The sequence below is a fragment of the Camelus ferus genome, chromosome 1 (assembly GCF_009834535.1).
Source record: "Camelus ferus isolate YT-003-E chromosome 1, BCGSAC_Cfer_1.0, whole genome shotgun sequence".
NCBI lineage: Eukaryota > Metazoa > Chordata > Mammalia > Artiodactyla > Camelidae > Camelus > Camelus ferus.
In genome coordinates, this window is record NC_045696.1 from 57,420,141 (window position 1) to 57,440,357 (window position 20,217).

The 20,217-nt window shown below is 37.1% G+C and overlaps 1 protein-coding gene across 1 annotated transcript in view; it reads right to left on the reverse strand.

The window, feature by feature from the left end:
• The window catches only part of GOLGB1 (golgin B1), a 71,624-nt gene extending 56,004 nt beyond the window's left edge, over nt 1-15,620 (reverse strand). Inside the window, 2 exon segments of the mRNA XM_014563608.2 lie at nt 561-655; nt 15,471-15,620. Coding sequence (XP_014419094.2) covers nt 561-653 — 93 coding nt within the window. The 5' untranslated portion in view covers nt 654-655; nt 15,471-15,620.
• Between the last annotated feature and the right edge of the window lie 4,597 nt (nt 15,621-20,217).

Consider the following 20,217-nt stretch of genomic DNA (forward strand, 5'->3'; position numbering starts at 1 on the left):
TTTGTAAATGTTAACCATTTTATAAACATTATCTCATTTATAATCTTATTATAGTAATTTCACCAAAGATAAAAATAAAGGGAAGCAAAGATCACAAACCATTAAGTGGAAGAGCCAAAATTTAAAATTTAACAGGCAATACTGCTTGTCTTTTCAGAAAGCAAAACGACTTCTTTTGATCCCTATGTGGCCCTCAGAAAATACAATACAAACAGATATTCTCAAACCCAAAAGGTGTTCCAGTTCCACCATTTGTCATTTCAAACCTTTCCTGTGGAACAGGAATACATACTGGAGGAGTTAAAACAATCTAGCACTAAACAAGGGGACAAACGAGAACAATCTTTCTAACCTCATCCAGAACTTGATTCCCCTCACTGTGGCTCACAGGCTACAGACTTGGAGGAAAAGGATCATTTATAAAGTCTCCATGTTTTTCATAATCTTGTCTTCCACTTAGCACAAGGGAAGCTGCCTATATCCTTCTATCTTACATTTTTGTCCTCAGAAGAACATGGAATATATGTCTCATCAGCTTAATTCAGAACAGAGCTACTCACAGGTTCTAAGGAAGCCTTCATATTCTCATCAGTATCATCTCCTGATAATTCATGCAAAACAACATTAGCTAATCCTGACAATCGGCTCAGCATTTCTGCAGGAAAGAAAACATAAGAATCAGTAAAATGGACGTAGGCTTCTCCTATGATGGTAACTGTATTATGTCTAAGTGAAATAAGAAAACTGTGCAGGTAATATATATTCAACACAGACTCCAGCATGGTGATGTCTTTAAAAAGGCATTTGAGTATATACAGTGTAATCACACTCTGTTCTTTTCAGTGGCAATTGCACAGAGATTTTACTCACCATCACTAATATTTTTTAAATGAAATACAAATACATAATTGTTTAGTGGAAAATAATACACCTTAAGGTTATCTTTAATGCTTTTTCTATCATCATAATTTCATTTACAAACATGGACATCTAACTATTCCTTCCCCTGCCAGACTATTACTTTCTTCTATGTTGTCAAATACACCCAGGATTCAAAAAATTTTTTCTTTTATGTGTCCATGAACCCCATTCTATGTGGTTTCACTAAAATTTAAATGTAATCCTTGCTCAAAGTGTATAGCATTAAATGCATATACTACAGGAAAAAAAAGGAAGGAGGACTGAAATCAGCAACCTATGCTTCTATAGGGAATTGGAAAAAGAAGAGCAAATTAAAACAAATATAAGCAGAAAAAAGAAAGTACTAGAGCAAAAATTAATAAAATTGGAAATAGAAAAAAAGAGAAAATCAATAAAACCAAAAGTTGGTTCTTTGAAAAGATGAATAAAATGTATAAAGCTCAGTCAGGATGACCAACAAAAAAAGAGAAAAGATACAAAATATCAACACCAGATAAGAAAGAGAAGACACTACTACTGACCTAACATACATAAAAAGGTAATACAGTAACATCACAAACAACTCTTGCTCATAAATTCATCAACATAGATGAAATGGGCCAATTCCTTGAAAGATACAAGCCACCAAAACTCACTCAAGAAGAAATAAACCCCCATATACACATCCTTTGCCTCTTTTTTTCTTTCCTTCCTTCCTTCGTTCCTTCCTTCCTTCGTTCCCTGTCTTTATTTAATCATTCATTCATTCAGACCGGTGTCACCAGCCAGTCCATAAACCCTTTGAAAGTGAAAACTGTAATGTTTTCATATGAAAAATCAAAATAAATTAGACTGTGCATAGCATTAGACAGGTGATTATGCTAAATCATATGCATAGTGACAAAATACTATCAAGCTTTTAAAACCCTCAGCAGGGAGAAATGCAAAAGCTGTTGTACAAAATAAGCACTTCAATAAAACTAGTCTCTGCTATAGTTTTCTTCTACTCACGGTAGTAATAGTGTTTAGGGCAGCCATGGTCCTTCATTAAGAAAGAAATGGCAAGACTTCTGTTTCTACAACATGTTAATTGGATAAGCAGTATATATAGCATTTGGAAAAGATGTATGAAACGGGAAAGAAAAAAGAGAACCACAACTAGGAGGGCAACATAGGACCATATACAACTACACATATAACTACTCTAAGGGCAACACAGGGTCATATGTAAGTACATAGGGACATCATAATCACTCATTCAAGCTATGAGATGCATAACAACAGTCAGTTAATAAAAATCATAATTCACCAGGACAAAGACTCTTTAGACTTTCAACTCTAGAGATTCAATTTTCTATAGTAACTATTAATGAAGGAAATGAACACTACAACTAAAGAGCCATTATTAGGCACAGAAATTTGCACTAATCAAAAAGTCATAACAGAACCTAACTTATCAAACAGAATCACTTTATCTTCAGATTTTTTTTATCACTTCTGATCACAATGGTATGAAATTAGAAATCAGTAACAAGAGGAAAAGTGGAAAATTCACAAACATGTGGAAATTAAACAACACACTTCTGTACCACCAATGGGATAAAGAAAAAATCAAAAGGAAAATAAAAAATTATCCTGAGACAAATGAAAATAAAAACATGACAAACCAAAACTCCTGGGATGCAGCAAAAATGTAAGTTCTAAGAGGGAAGCTTACGGCAATAAACTCCTGCATTTAGAAAAAACAAATACCTTGAATAAATAATCTAATTTTGCACCTTAAGGAATTAGAAAAAGAACAAACTAAGCTGAAAGTTAGCAGAAGGAAGGAAATAACCAGGATCAATACAGAAATAAATGAACTGAAGAGTACAAAAACAATAGAAAAGATTAATAAAACTAAGTTTCATTTTTCAATGAAACTAACTGGTTTTCTGAAGAGATAAACAAAATTGACAAATTCAGTTATATCAACTAAGAAAAAAAGGGAGAAGATTCAAATAAAAGTATAAGTGAAAGAAAAGACATTAAAACTGATACCACAGAAATACAAAGGATCATAAGGGACTATGATAAACAATTATATGCCAACAAATTGGACAACCTGGAAGAAACAGATAAATTCCTAGATATATATAACCTATCACAACTCAATTGTGAAGAAACAGAAAATCTCAACAGAACAAAAACAAGTAAGGAGACTGAAACATCCAGAACTTGATGGTTTCGCTGGTGAATTCTACTACATGTTTAAAGAAGAATTAATGCCAATTTTTCTCAAACTCTTTCCCAAAAATTGAAGAGGAGGGAACACATCTACAAACCAATGTGATATACCATATCAACAGAATGAAAGATAAATATCATAAAATCATCTGAATAGATGCAGAAAAAGCATCTGACAAAATCCAAAATCCTTCATGATAAAAACTCTCAACAAATTAGGTACAGAAGGAGTGCACCTCAACATAATAAGGTTATATACACATCACACTCAATGGCAAAAAGCTAGAAGCTTCTGCTCCAAGATCAGAAACAAGACAAGGATGCCCATTCTCACTACTTCTATTCAATATAGTGCTAGAATTCCTAGCCACAGCAATTACACAAGAAAATAAATAATAGGCATCCAAATCAGAAAGAAATAATAAAACTATCTCTGTTTGCAGAAGACATAATCTTCCATATAGAAAATGCTAAAGAATTCACACACACAAAAGCTGTTAATACAAATGAATTCGGTAAAGTTGCAAGATACGAAATCAATATGCAAAAATTACTGTGTTTTTATATACTAACAATGAGCTAGTCAAAAAAATAAATTAAGAAAACAACCCTATTTATATAGCATCAAAAATAATAATAAAGTACTTACAAATAAATTTAAAAAGATGTGAAACATTTGTACACTGAAAACTATAAAACATTGAAAGAAATTAAAGAAGACACAAATAAATGGAGAGATATCCTGTGTTCACAGATTGGAAGAATTAATATTGTTAAAATGTACATAACATTCAAAGCAGTGTACAGAGTCAATGCAATCCTTATCAAAACTCCATTACCCTTTTTCACAGAAAGAGGGAAAAAAATCCTAAAATCATGTGGAACTACAAAAGACCATGAATAGCCAAAGCAATCTTGAGCAAGAATGAAGCTGGAGGTATCACGCTACTTGATTTCAAAATATACTACAAAGCTATAGTAATCAAAACAGTATGGTATTGGCATAAAAACAGACATACAGGCCAATGGAACAGAATAAAGAGCCCTGAAATAAATTAACACATTTACTATCAACTGATCATTAAAAAAGGTGCCAGGAGCACACAACAGGTAAAGAACAGTTTCTTCAATAAATGGTATTGGGAAAACTGGATATCCACATGCAGAAGAATGAAACTGGACTCTTATCTCACCCCATATACAAAAATCAACTCCAAAAGGGTTAAAGACTTAAAACATGCAACTGTAAAACTAGTAGAAGAAAAAACAGAAAAAAGGCTTCTTGACATTGATCTGGGCAATTATTTCTTAGATATGACTCCAAAAGTACAGATAAAAAAGCAAAAATGAAAAATGATATTCCACCAAACTAAAAAGCTACTGTACAGAAAAGGAAACAATGAATAGAATGAAGAGATAACCTATGGAATGGAAGAAAATATTTGGAAACCACACATCTGATACAGTATTAATATCCAAAATATAATGGAACTCAAACAACTCAACAGCAAGAAAACAAATAACCCGAATTTTAAATGGGAAAACAAAGGATTTACATAGACACTTCTCAAAAGAAGACATACAAATGGCCAACAGGTATACGATAAATGCTCAACATCACTAATCATCAAGGGAATGCAAACAAAAATCACAGTATCACCTCACATCACTAATAGAAAGGCTATTATCCAAAAGACAAAAGATAATAAGTGTTGGCCAGGATGTGGAGAAAAAGAAACCCTTGAACACTGCTGGTGTGAATGTAAATTGGTACAGTTATTTTGGAAAACAGTCGGGAGGTTCCTCAAAAAACTAAAGATAGAACAACCATCTGAACCAGCAATTCCACTTCTAGGTATATATATCCAAAAGAAACGAAATTAATATCTTGAAGAAATATGTGTACTCCTATGGTTATTGCAGCATTATTCACAATAGTTAAAATACAGAATCAACCTGTGTCTATTAACAGGTGAATGGATAAAGAAAATGTGGTAGATACACACAATGGAATATTATTCACTGCCCCCCCCCAAAATAAGGAAATCCTGTCATTTGCAAAAACATGGGTGAATCTGGAGGACATTATGCTGAGTGAAATAAGCCAGATACAGAAAGACAAATACTGCCTGATCTTACCTATATATGGAATCTAAAATAGTCAAACGCAAGGAAGCAGAGAGTTGAATAGTGGTAGCCAGCAGGTACAGGGGAGATGTTTGTCAAAAGGTACAAAATTTCAATTATGCCAGATGAGTAAGTTCTGAGAATCTAATGTTCATCATGGTGACTACAGACAGTAATACTGTACTGTATATTTGAAGTTTGCTAACAGAGTAGATCTTAAATGTTCTTACCACACACATGCAAAAAAGGTAACCATGTAAGGTGATAAATATATTAATTAGCTTGACTGTAATAATCATTTAACAATGTATTGTATATCAACATATCACATATACCTTAAATATATATTTTTATTAATTATACATCAAAAAGCTTAAAAATGATATCTACTTTCAATATTAACACTTACTTACCAAAAATTAATAATTGCTAAATGTATTTACAGCACCTAACATGTACAGCAGAACACAAACAGTAGATATATGACAGAGATATGTATCATATTTACTTTTACAAAAGAAAAATTGAACTTTGATACTCTCACCATTTTCTATGATGCAAACTTTGCTGAACACACAGATATATATGATGATATCTCATATGAATTAAAACAAATAAGTTTATCAATTATGCCTCATCAAAAATAGAAAAACCCAGAAATGAAGCAGAAACAAGAAATAATTTAAAATTTTAAAAATTCATTTTGGAAATGAAGATGAAACTGAAAGGAATAAGTGTATGAATAATCAAAACAAAGCATGCCTTAAGAAAAAAAAAGAATGTTGAAATAAAGGATAACTTTAAAAATCAAAAAGAAATTAACCATAAACTAAACATGCAACTACTTTATGACTCAGTAATTTTACCCCTAAGCATTTATCTCAGAGCAGTGAAAACTTAAATTCACACAAAAACCTGTACATGAATGTTCTCAGCAGCTTGATTTTTAAGAGCCCAAAACTGGAATCAGTAAGGATATCCTTCAACAAGTAAATGGCTAATTTAACTATGGTACAGGCATAACTTGTTTTATTGAGCTTTGCTGTATTGTGCTCCACAGATACTGCATTTTTCACAAATTAAAGGTCTGTGGTAACCCTGTGTCGAGCCAGTCTACTGGCATCATTTTTCCTAAAGTGTTTGTTCATGTCATGTCTGTCACATTTTGATAATTCTCACAATATTTCAAACTTTTTCACTATTCTCTGTTCTTTGTTATGGTCATCTGTGATCAGTGATCTTTGATGTTACTACTGTTCTGCTGTTATGCAGAAAGTTTTAGTGGTCTGAATACAAGATTAAATCAGTCATAACATTCCCTTAAACCAAAGCCTAATCCAGACAAAGGCCCTAACTCTCGTCAATGCTATGAAAGCTTAGAGAGATGAGGAAGCTGCAGAAGAAAAGTTTGAAGGTTGCAGAATTTAATTCATGAGACTGAAGGGAAGAAGCTGTCTCTAAAACATAAAAATACAAGGTAAAGCAGCAAATGCTGATGTAGAAGCTGCTGCAAGTTATCCAGATCTAGTAAAGATAATTAATGAAGCTGGCTATGCTAAACAACAGATTTTCAACACAGACAAAATAGCCTTCTATTGGAAAATGATGCCATCTAGGAGTTTCACAGCTAGAGAGAGGTTAATGCCTGGCTTCAAAATTCAAAGGACAGTCTGACTCTCTGGTTAGAGGCTAATACAGCTGAAGACTTTAAGTTAAAGCCAATGCTCATTTACCATCTGAAAATCCTAGGGCTCTTAAGAATTATGTAAAATCTACTCTCTCTGTGCTCTATAAATGGAACAACAAAGTACATCTATTTACAACATGGTTTACTGAGTAAGCCCAGTGTTGAGACCTACTGGTCAGAAAAAAAGATCCCTTTCAAATTATTGCTGCTCACTGACAATGCACCTGGTTATTCAAGAGCTCTGATGGAGATGTACAATGAAATTAAAGTTGTTTTCATGCCTGCTAACAAAATATCCATTCTGCACTCCATGGACCAAGGAGTAATCCCAACTCTCGAGTCTTAGTATTTAAGAAATATGTTTCATAAGGCTACAGCTATCAAAGATTCTTCTGATAGATCTGGGCAAAGTAAATTGAAAACCTTCTGGACAGGATTCACCATTCTAGATTCCATTAAAAATATTCATGCTTCATGAAAAGAGGTAAAGATTAACATTAAAAGGAGTTTGGGAGAAGACGACTCCAATTCTCATGGATGACTTGGAGGGGTTCAAGACTTCAGTGGAAGAAGTAACTGCAGATGGGTGGAAATAGCAAGAGAACTAGAACTAAAACCAGAGTCTGATGATGTGACTGAATTGGGGAAATCTCAGGATAAATCTTGAACAGGTGAGGATGATCAAAGAAAGTGGTGTCTTGAGATGGAATCTGCTCCTGGTAAAATGCTATGAAGATTGCTGAAATGACAGCAAACCATTTAGAATATTACATAAACTTAGTTGATAAAGCAGTAGCAGGATTTTAGAGGACTGACTCTAATTTTCAAAGAAATTCTACTGTAGGTAAAATGCTATCAAACAACACTGCATGCCACAGAGAAATTGTTCATGAAAGGAAGAGTCAATCAATGCAGCAAACTTCATTTTTGTCTTAATTTTTTAAAATTGCCACAGCCACCCCAACTTCCAGCAACCACCACTCTGATCAGTCAGCAGCCACCACCAACAAGGCATGACCCTACACCAGCAAACAGATTATGGCTGAATGTTCAGATAGCATTTTTAGCAACAAAGCATTCTTTAATTAAGGTACATACATTTTTTAGACATAATGCTATTTCAACTTAAAAGACTACAGTATAGTGTAAACATAACTTTATATGTACTGGGAAACCAAAAAATTTGTGTGACTCATTTTATTGCAATATTAGCTTTATTGTGGTGGTCTGAAACTGAACCCACAATCTCTCTAAGGTATGCCTGTACCTACATACATACCATGGCATACTACTCAGCAATAAAAAGAAACAAACTACTGATACACCCAACAATTTAGATGAATCTCCAGGAAATTATGCTGAATGAAAAAACAAAAGCCAATTCCAAAAGGTTACATGCTATATAATTCCATGCTTGTATAATATTTTGAAATGACAAAATTTTAGAAATGGAGGACAAATTAGTGGTTACCAGTGCTTAGGGAGGAATTGGAGGTGGGAAAGTAGGAGGTGGTTGTAGCTATAAAACAGCAACACAAGGTATTCTGTGGTGTTGGAAACGTTCAAAACATTAACTGTGGTGGCGGACACAGAACCTTCACAGGTAATAAAACTGTATAGAACTTAACACATACATATACAAATAAAACTGGGGAATGTACTAATGTCAGTATCCTGGTTGTGATATTATACAACAGTTTTGTAAAGTGTTACCACTGAAGGAAACTGAACAAAATGCACAAAAAGGATCTCTCTGTATTATTTATTACAATTCTATAAAATCTGTAATTGAATCTACAAGTGAATTTACAATTATCTCAGTTTTTAAAAAGAAAAAGAATTGAACTAAATGTGATATCTTATGATAGTATCCCAGAACAGAAAAAGGACATCAATGGAGAAATAAGTGAAATCCAAACAAAGTATGGAGTTTAGTTAATAGTAACATGTCAGTGTTGGTTTCTTAAATTTGATTAATGCACTTTGCAATTGTAACATGTAAACATTAGAGAATACTGGGTAAGGGGCTTACTGAACTCTTAACTATCTTTGCATATCTTCTAATAAATTTAAAATTACTCACAATTGTTTATTTTAAAAAAATTCAAAAAATAGACAGTAAAAAAGGAATCAAGAGAAAGTGATAAATGTTGAAGATAAGCAATGAGGATAATCAGATTCCCTGAAAAAGACAACCAAAGCAAAGATACAGAATACACACAAAAAAACAAAATCCAAGAGAACTTATCTGAATTTTAAAAGATTTTCAGTTACACACTGAAAGGGCCACCATGTATCTGAAAATACCAACCCAGAATGACCAATAAGGCATTCTAGTAAAATTAATGGACTTAAAAAAATTCTTTGAGATTTAGGCCAAAATATTATGACTTGTAAGTTTAAAAAAAGACAAAAAAGACTATAATCAGACTTTTCAACAGCAAATGCTTGCCAGAAAAAATGGACTTATAGATTTGAGATATTTAAAAAAAGAAAATGTGAGCCAAGGATTCTATTTCCAGCAAAAGTGACCTTCAGATATAAAGAGCACAGACAGAATGTTATAAACTTGCAAGAAAATTCATGAAAAAAATTTCCTAGGAGCCTTTCCTAAGGCATCTATTAGAGAGAAAGCTTGAAACAACCAAAATGACTGAAGAAACATCATCATAAGATCTAGTAGTGAGCATTAAACATGTTACTCATAGGACTAGGACCGGGATAGAGAGAGTAGAGTATTTATTTAATGATTATATGCACTGACAATATATACAGCTCCAATAAACAGAACTGAGGAAAATGTGAATAGTGTATGTAAAAAAAAACTTAAGAAATTGTTTCTAACAACCAAAATTAGTAGTGGTTATCAACAGTGTTATTACTCCTGGACTATTTTATGTGTCATGTGGAATTAAAGTGAGTAATTACGAGCATAGTAATTCTACCATATTTTCATTATGAAAAAGGAGATACACATATAATACAGATGAAATTATGAAACCCAAAATAAAAACCTTGAATTTGAATCAAAAATATCAATATGAACCTACGAAGTATTTTACCTTAGTAAATATATTTTCTTAGCTCTGTCCACTGAAAAGGCTGAAAACGATGACAAACTGAGAAGCAATAAACATCTTTAGCACCTAGATTAGGGTCTTGAAATATTATTCCCCATTTAAAAATTTTTTTTAAATAGGAAGGCTTCTAAGACAAATGGCTGATTCCAGTTCTGAACCAGGAAATGAATAAAACGAGCCTGAAAAATCTTGTCATACAAAATAGCAAGGAAGCTATCAAAGATAGCCTATGTCAAAGGACCCAGGAGACAAACTGAAGCGGTTCTTACAAGCCAAAGGAACAACTGAGTTTCTAATAAGAATATGAGCTAAACTGCAACAGATTAAAAATCTACGAAACATATTTAAATCCACAGGTTCATAATAATAATAAACTGGTCATCTGAACTAAGTATCATAAAAAAACGAGGTAAGTACAAGGATTTATATTGCCTTTTCTATCGGGACTTAACCATTTAGGAAGCAAATAGTGGATTAGGGGACACATTTTGTAAAATTATTCCAGCTAATGAAAACAAATGGTAGAACTGGAGTATCTCATGTAATATTTTGTAACTCCTAATAAATTCATGAATCTAGACACTGAACAGCCACAGCTGCTATCCTCAAAAAAGAGCAAAACCAGATACCCTGTGCCTCTTGATGAAGGAACACCACCACCTGTATAGTCTTGCCAAAGGGACTGACCATCAGTCTGGTGAAGCCTCTGGATTGGCTGTCAATTTCCGGGAAATGGAGAAGACAGAGGAATACGTTGAACTGCCCCACTGAAAGTGCAATTCCCAGACTGTGGGAAAGTACACAGGTGAAGAGTCCTAAGTTCTGCAACAGAAACTGAAAAGACCTCAGAGTGGTATGCTCTAGATCAAATCTTTTGCATGTCACCATTAACCAAGAAGATTGTGATGGATACGTAATTTCTACCGTGAAAATATGATATCACTTTCCAAATATAAAATTAAAATCCTGAATGTTTTTTCAAACTAAAACTGCCCCCAACAATCCACCATTACCACACATAAGATTCGGAGGCATCCTCCCTAGAAGGGTGTGTCTCCATCAGCATCCTATGAATTACTGCACATGAAGGACATACAGATGAACACAGGATAATGATAATATGAATGGTAACAACTACCGAGCAATATGTATCAGACACTCTATATACATTTCTCTCTAATCCTTACAAAATCTGCAAGGTAGGTATTATCATCATCCCCATTTTATAGATGAATAAAACTGATACTCAGAGAAACTGACATTTCAAGGTCCCTCAGCTAAATAAGCATTATTGAATAAGATAGACGGTCTTTCAATGGAAGATGGGTTTTCTCACATAACTGTTTAAAAATCTGTATATTTGAAGAAAGGAAAGTTCAGTATCAGGGAAGGACCATTTCAGGCCAAAGTAAAAGGAATTTCTCACAGACTGAGTCAACAATCTGAGAGGTCCATGAGAAAGTAGATGGCACAGTGGAAAGAGCACCAAATTGGGAGCCAGGAACTGAGTTTTCAGTCCTGTCTCCAACACAAAAAAGTTGTATTATACTGGGTAAGTCACTTTACAGTTTCCTCACCTTAAAATAAAGAATAGTAGCAAGGAGCATTCTATTGCCCAGTATTATGACCCAATGATGCAAGAGTGATTTCTATAGCTGTTGACATTAAAGGAATAACAAGGAAATGTAAATGGGAAGGGCATCCCAGGCACAGTTAAGTGCTTTAAGTTAGCTCAGAGGTTGGGAACTTGAGGGCAAAAGAGCCACTAAGCAGCCATGCTTAAGCTAAATGAAGAAGGAAGGATCTCCCTCTCTGATAGGCTCACTGTAGGACAGAAATGGGCAGATGTATATATAAAAATTAGTAAAGGGGAAAATATATAGTAATAAATTCATGTAAGGAATATCTATTACTGCTGGACATGCAATGCTCTTGCTACTGTTTTATAAAGCACCAGAGTCATGAGTAGCAACTTGGGGAAAGAATAAAATAAAGAGCTTCATGCCAAATCCACCCTTCCATAAAATATTTAGGCAAATAAAACAATCCCTCAGAGTCAGTGCTGGCCACACCTTCTACAAACCCTGCCACAAGATCTGGACACTTGTGTGTTGAGGCAGTACTTAAAATTCAGTGAGTCTTATTTTCTGTCTTCACTGCTGTCAATAATTATTCTCAAAATATTTACTTGGTGTAGAGCATTATCCTGGGAGCCACAAAAATCTGAAAAGAAATACAAGGCATGTCCCTAACCACAGAGAACTTAGTACAAACACATAGGACAACAAAAGTAACTGAAGACAGTGAGCGCATGCTTGTGCTACATGCAATCGCACAATTTGCTTTGGAATTTAAATCACATTTTTCCCACAAAGACAACAACACAGGAAATGGTTGTATTTCCAGGTCACTCCTCAAACTTATTTAATGCATATTTAGTTGAGTCTCAGTAGTTTTCGTTAATTTTAAGTGATTCTCAACCAGTTTGAGAAACTGATAGGAAATGGTGCTATATCGCTGGGAAAAGCATATGCAACATTATAATTTTACAATTAGAAAATGAAAAACTATTTTTTATGCCATAAAAAAACTGTTTTCATTAACCAAATTTAGAAGTAAATAGTAGCTATAACTGATATACACAGTACCATGCACTACAAACTGATCAAATCTCATCATTTTACTCATTTTATTATTAAAACAACCCCAAGGAGGAATTCTATCAATATCCCCAGTATTAAGGTGAGTAAACTAAGGCATAGGCAGGTTAAGTAATTTTCCCAGACCCAGAGCTCAACAAAGCTTCTTAGCTGGTAGAGATACAGAAGATAACCAATTTTCTGAGTACCTTCATCACCCAGCATTCTTCACTGGGGCTTAAAACAGAGCTAGAGGCATAAGGGCACTCATATACTTATGTATACTTACAGTTATATAAGCACTGTTTCCCCAGCAGTACACAGACTAAAATGAGATGACTCAGAGTAGGAGGGCCCCAAAGAACTCCATACTGTTTATACCATACACAGGCTCATGCAAGGACACAAAGATAAATGTACATGGACAGACACTTCAGCAGTGTTTGTGATGGCTAATGACTGAAAACAATCTCAATGTCCATCAATAGGGGACAGGCTGACTATATTTTGATATTTCTAGAAGGGAATGCTGCCAGTCTTTTAAAAGAATGAGAATTTTATACATACGAATATGGAAAAAAAACCCTAATTTAAGTATAAAGTCACAAAAAAAACCAAAAGGTGTAGAGTAGCAGGTATATTATAATTCAACTTGTGTGAGAAAGAAAAGGAGCAGTTGAATGTGGTTGAATATGATCAGAAAGTTTCTTAAGAACAAATTATTTACAGTGCTTACTTCTGGGAAGTAGGGAATGGGGAAAAGGGTCAGTACATAGAAGAGAAAGAGACTTTTGTTTTATCCTTTTGCATTGAATTTAATTTTACCAAAAGCACATATCACTAATTTTAAAATAGCTAATTAATATGAAAATGAATTTGTATGTTCATGTATGACTGAAGCATTATGCTGTACACCAGAAACTGACACAACACTGTAAACTGACTATACTTCAATAAAAATATATATTAAAAAATTAAATTAAATTAAAAAATAAAATAAAGTGGCTTAATTAAAGATACAGTATTATAGAGCTAACATCCTTTCATATAGTGGTTCCTAACAATAGACTAGTATGTAATGATCAGTGGTAAGATATGTCCCCCCAAGTTTATAATAGTAGTTAAGCTAGAGAAGTTTATGAATGATTTATTTTTTATAAACAAGAATAAAATCAACATCCCTTTAACTAATCTTCTAATGCAAAGGGGAAAAAAGAGACACTTAAGATTCAAGCAAAAGGAAAAAAGAATAATATCCAAAAGATGATTATTTTTAGGAGAGGCTGGATCCCAGAGGAATAGAGGTCCTCAAAAAAAAAACAAAACAAAACAAAAAAAAAAAAAACGATTCCCCTAATCTGGAATCCTCAGAGACGCAAACATCTTCTCAGAAAATAAGGAAACACCTTTATGTGATCTCCAAATTGGGCTGGGAGTGTCCCAGGAAATGACAAGAATTTTTTTCATCCTTTTAAATGTATGTTTTTGTATATTTTATAAGTAACACATTTACAGTGCTATTTATATATTATTCATAATTAAATATACAGTACTTAGAAGATGGTTGCTCAAAATGTTTTACTGATAGGGCAAGCAATTTAAAAAGTTGGAAACTACTGATGTAGTCCAACAAACTTAATGCAGTGAAAAGGAAAGCATTAAATAGTCATTTCATGGTCAAGAGATGAAAAATAAAAGCTGTGAAACAGTGTACAATGTCTGCAATTTTTGAATTCTCTTCAACTTTTCCTATATCTATTCCATGACCATATCCTGCCATTTTCCAAAGAACATTTCCTCATTTTGACCATTCATAATCATGCTGACTATCCAGATTTAATATTTCATGTTTCTGAAAAGGCCTCCGGTCTTTCTGTAGGGAGTTCTCCACTGCCATCTTGCATAGAACTGTGAGATTCTTTACAAGCTCAGAAAGCTTCCAACTATTTCCAAAAGTGAAAGTACGTATCCAGAGACTTTTAAATATCCCTGTCCCACTCGCAAATTGTCCTCCCCCTACAGACCAGCTGGAGCCCTTTAAATAAGTCAGACAAACATATTCCTCATTTGTCGAGGGGTTTATCCTCTCCTTCACACTCCCGCTCCAGCAGAATTAACATCCTCCACACCACCATGTCAAGTTCTTTTTCCTCCAGAACTCTCTTCAGGGTTCCCTTTCCTCTTACAGCCTGCCTACCTCTGACTCCTCGGATCTTAGTGTTGATAGGGTAGCAAAGATCATCCCTCTCTCCGAATCTCTCCAATCTCTTCAGCAACGCATTAGTAGGATTGTTCGACAGGCCCTCGTTTGCGTTAATATCTCCAATATTTCCGTGATCTGCGCCCTCAAGACCTTCGATCTGTTTGGGTCCCGCCTCCCCTTCCCGACACTAAGTTTGTTTAGGGCTTGGGCGCAGGGGCCGGGCAGGTTCTCTCCGACGTCAGCTGCTGCGTACACAGGTCGGCCTGAGCAGGCCGCTCAGGGAACAAGGCCGTGCGGACAGGACTGACCCAAGCGCCTTTCTCCGTCGCTCCTGGAGGAGAAAGGTCCTAGAGAGGGGGCAGACCAAGCATATGTGCCCGGAGGCAGCCGAAGCCCTCCGGAGGGGCCAGCTGGCGTGTGGACTATTAAAAGTAGGCCTGCTAGGTGAAGGGAGGCAGGCTGAAAGGCCGGATCCGGGACTGAATCGGGAGAGGAGGGAGGGGAGGGTACCCGAGTGTAGCTGCTTTGGCAGCCCCGCGGGGCCTGTAGTAGCGGTGACCGTTACAAGACTCAAGGAGGGGAGGAGTTGGGGAGCGTCCCCCACTCACCTGGAAGAGACTGTCGCCGGAGACTCCAGCTACCCCCCTCCCAAATTGAAGCCACGTCAGCTCGGGAATCCCGTAGGCGACACCTACCACCGCCGCGCCCCGCCAAGGGACTCAACCACTCGCAGCTGGGACGGAAGATGGGATTGGAATATGGACCAATCAGAACTATCCGCAGAGCGTTACCAGGGAGACCAGGCACGCCTTGTTTGTAACTAACCCATCAACAATAACGGAAACCAATCAACGTCAGGAAATGCTCCGCTTCCTCAAAGAAACAGCCAATAGACTCTAAAGAGTGGAGGGGGGCGGGGTCAGACGCAAGCAAGTGCTCCGGAAGAAAATGTGGGGAAGAGCCGGAAATGCCCGGGGAAAGGGCGGGCGTTCTAGGAAAGGTCAGGTGTTTACAAAGTGAAGTGGGTCGGCCGATTTCTTTTAATTCCTCGGCAGGGTTGGCGGTGACTGAACTATGGCTTGGGCTTTTGCAGAGACACCGCACAGCGGGAACCAACTACCATAAGAATTGTTGAATGAGCTGTGAGAAGGGAGTGAGGGTGTGGGTTTTGTTCTAGAGTCTTAAAATATTAGAGCCAGGAAGGTAGGTCGTCTAATATGATCTTTTCATTTTGCTGATAACAAATGAGAATCAGATTAAAGTGACTCGCCCGAAGACAAACAGCGATTTACTAATGAAACTCGGACTAGAACCTGGCATCTATATGAAAGAATCAGAGATGTTTCTAAGGACATGAGTGAGAGAGAGAGAGAATAGTGAATACTAGGAAATACCTTTTAGAAAATGGTGCTTGAACTATCCCTTAAGCAGAGAGTGAGAGTGGAGGGCTCCGGTCCTGGAATAGGAGTCAGTGAGAAGCTTCAGTAACAGTCACAGAAAATATGCATGCTCTCCTTAAGCCCCTAAGGAAAAGGGAAAAAGTAGTCAGGTCCTGTGATTTCAGGCACTCTCTTGACAACGAATAGTATTTTGAATTATTCTTGAGTCATACTGTGTGCAAGGCACTGAGCTGCTCACTCACTATATGCATCCTCACACTAATGCTTACATAATCCTTTGAAGTTCAAACATCAGCTCAGTTAGGCCTTTGCTGACTACCCATCTAAAAATCATAGTCCCCTGTACTTACTGTGTACTGTTCTTGGACCCAGAGTTATAGCTGAGATCAAGAGACAAACATTCCTGCCCTTTTGAAACTAATAATCTAGTGAGGAGAGAGAAAATAAAGATTAGTAACATACAGTTGGCCATTGAACAACACAGGTATGAATTGCAGGGTTCCACTTATACAGTGATTTGTTTTCAATAATAAATACTATAGTTCTACACCATCTGGCCTGTGGCTGGTTGAACCTGGGAATACAGAACCACCTATAACAAAGAAACACCTACCAGGAGAACCGACTATAATTTATTCTGGGATTTACGATTGCAGAGAGACAGTGGCCCTAATCCCCACATTGTTCAAGAGTCAGCTGTAACATGGTAGATAACAAAAATGCTTATGGAAAGTATAATCATAGAAGGGGGATACTGGGTTCAGGGAACTGCAATTTTAGAAAAACTGAGAGCAAGCCTGATGCTTCATTCTCTTATACTTCTTAAAACTTGGAATGTACAGAGCAGTCTTTCCAGGGCCTGACATGAGCCAAGGTTTGCAGAGCTTTTTCTGCAGGCTCTCTGAGAGATGCTAGCTGAGGTCAGTGAGCAAGGGAATGTTGCTGAATACCCACTGCAACTGTTTAGGACTGAGGCACCCAGCTGACTGCATCAACAGCTGAAACTGCTCCCTGATGATGTACATACCTCTCATGTAGCTGGTCTTTGGGTTATATTTAAGTATAGTCATTAAATAAAATCCTCATGAATCAGGATTCCCTAGGGGTGAAGGAGTCTAAATTATAAGATCTGGATATGTGTGTACTTGCCATCAGAGGTCTGGGTCTTTATCAGTTATGTTCCCCTACATCAGCAAAAATCCCGGAAGGATCCAGAGTGCACCAAATACCCCATACCCAAAGCCTAAGAAAAGATTGTTCTTCTGAAATCCCTGGCCCTCACAAGTAGTGAGTCAGTAGTGAGGAGGGTATCTCCTCTCGAAGGGCAAAAATACTTGTCCACCCTTTTGTGCTCATTTCTTGACTAAGGCTTGCCTGCAGAATACAGTGTCAGTAAATGTCTCCTCTACTTATGCTGAAGACAGAGGGACTGCTGCTCTGTGAATTATTTGGGCTTTGTTCTGTGCCCCAAGGAAGCAAGTGTGGTATGGGGTGGATTTCAGGCCAGTTGTCTTCATGTCGCAGTTGGTGATCATCTTTCATACCAATTGACTCCTAGAAACAGATGCCAGAGGAGGCTCTCTACAGGAATTGGGACTTTTGTTCTGACTTTCCTCCTGGGAATGTTGGCAATCCTGATTAGGCACTAGGCCCATGGAAAGACTGAGCTGGCTTTAGGAAAACTGAGACCAGGCCTGATAAGTTCTGTTTCATCTTCTTGTCCCCCTTAAAACTTGGTATTTACAGCAGCCCTTGATGTGTATTTTCCAGCCCAGCTCCAGTTTTTGCTCTCCACAGTTCCCTATATATAGTTTATCTTTGAAGGTGGAAGAGATTGGGATTTGGGGGAACTCTTCTGTCTCTGGAGCTGTGGGTGTCTCCTTGCCTCCAGATGGATGAACTTTGGATGGGGAGCAGGGATGGGAGATTGTATCTTGAGAGGGCTGTAAGTGTGGGGTGAGTAGATGTCCTGGTTAGGACATCTCAGAGGAGATGTTAGGCTTCTCAGAGGAGGCATCAGAGATGCCTGAGGGATACAGAAACTTGTCAGTTTCTGCTCCTACCTTGATGTTAAGGCCCTGGTGCCTGTCTTAGCTCTTGCTGAGCATTCTCAAGCAGCAGCAGTTTACTCAAGGAAGAGCTGAGCTACGCAGGAACCCTGGCATATGGGAGAACAGGAGAGCTAAAGAGGCTAGGCATCCCTGCCTGGCAGATGGCAAGAGTTGTCTCCCAGCCACGGTCTTGCTAGGAGCTGCTCCTCTGACAAGTGAATAAGAGACCCCTGTTAAAACTCTCACTGTGTCTTCAGGGGCTAGAGATGCTAACACTGTTTGACTGAAAGGCCTGGAATAGCCCAGGCTCCAGGCGAACTGAGGCCTTTTCTGACTTAAGAGTCTTACCCAACAGACTCAGCAGGCTCTGTGTACTTCATGGAGCATGTGGAGCCAGGCAGAAAATCTTGGAAGCCCAGTAGGCAAAGGGTGGGGAATGGCTCAAACAAGAGGCTTATTCTCTATAGGGGATGAAGCCAGGATATTTTGTAGAGGAAAAGCAATATTCATGCCACAAGAACTCAGGTACTATTTCTATGTGAATTATTATTGAGCATTTACAACATATGAAAAAGTCATACAGGGAAAATGGTGACTTTCTCATCCCGAGCTACCAAGAGCCGAGGGCATGAGGAATCTGAAATCAAAGAGAAGAAAATTCTTAAGAGATATAACCATAAAGCTCTTATTCAGCATTCACTCTGTGCAAATACTAAGCACAGACTGTGTCAGGCACTAATGTGGTTTATTTTTTATCTGAGATCTAAGAATAACTCTCAGGCCTCTAAGCAAGCTTTGGGAAGGGGACTTATATAGTCCATCAATTTGAAGAATGTTCTTATCATACATCTTAGGGGGTGTTGTTAGGCTCCTCTTTTGGAGAACTCCCAAGTACTATAAAAGCTCCTCAGGATACAAATATATTTAAAGACTTAATATACTAGCACAGAGACCACTAGAACCCAAGTTACATATCAAACTGACATCTCTGATATGCTTCATAGGTACTTTCAAGGACTGTATCACTGAAGCCTACCTTCATCAGTATTCCAAGCCAAGAACATCACCAGATTAACAAAGTCACCCCACCACTGCTGATATAAAAAATTTGATGACTTGCATGTAAAGCAGGTATTTTGAGAAAGTCTACAGACTTCCTAAATTTCTCTAAACTGTCCTAGGTGTGTCCTGCTCAATAAACTCTCCTTGATCTTTACTAGAGTCCTCTAACAGTTAGGAGATTTTCTGCATTTACTAGTTCATAGAGTTCTAATCATGCTGTTTAGGAAGGTTTATTCAACCTAAACTAAGTTATTAATAGATTTTGTCTAACCAGCAGTCAACGGCCTTTCTTCTGATCCTTAAAGAGAATGCAGCCCTAGCCTTTCTCTCTATTCCTTTCATCCTCTGCTTTCTGTGGGTCCACAGGACTTTTACTTACACAATCTCAAAGACTTGTAGGCTTGAGGAAGGGAGGGTTCCATCTGTTTGTGGAAATTTCTCGCAGTAAACTAGTGCATGGTAAGAGGTGAAACAAACATGCTGTTCTTTTGTGCTGTTTGGCTGACAGCATTTGGGGTGCTAGTTGGGAAGGAAGATGTCTTGAGGTGCAAATGGGGAGATAGGGTGGGAAGCATGGCTGAGGCAGGTAGGACTCTTTGGATCTAGGCTTCCCAGGGTAACTGGGCATGTGGAGGTGAAGTGTGGAGAGAGATCAGGGCCTTCTTCACTCTCATATTCATTCAGCAAATGTGTATTAGGCATCAACTTTATGTCGAGCACAGTTTAATATGATGAGGAGACAGCAGTAAATAAGGAATCTCTGCTCAGTAAGGAATTTCTATTCAAGTGTGGTAAGATGGAAGAGACCATATTTTTCAACTAAATTGTATGTTACATGCCTC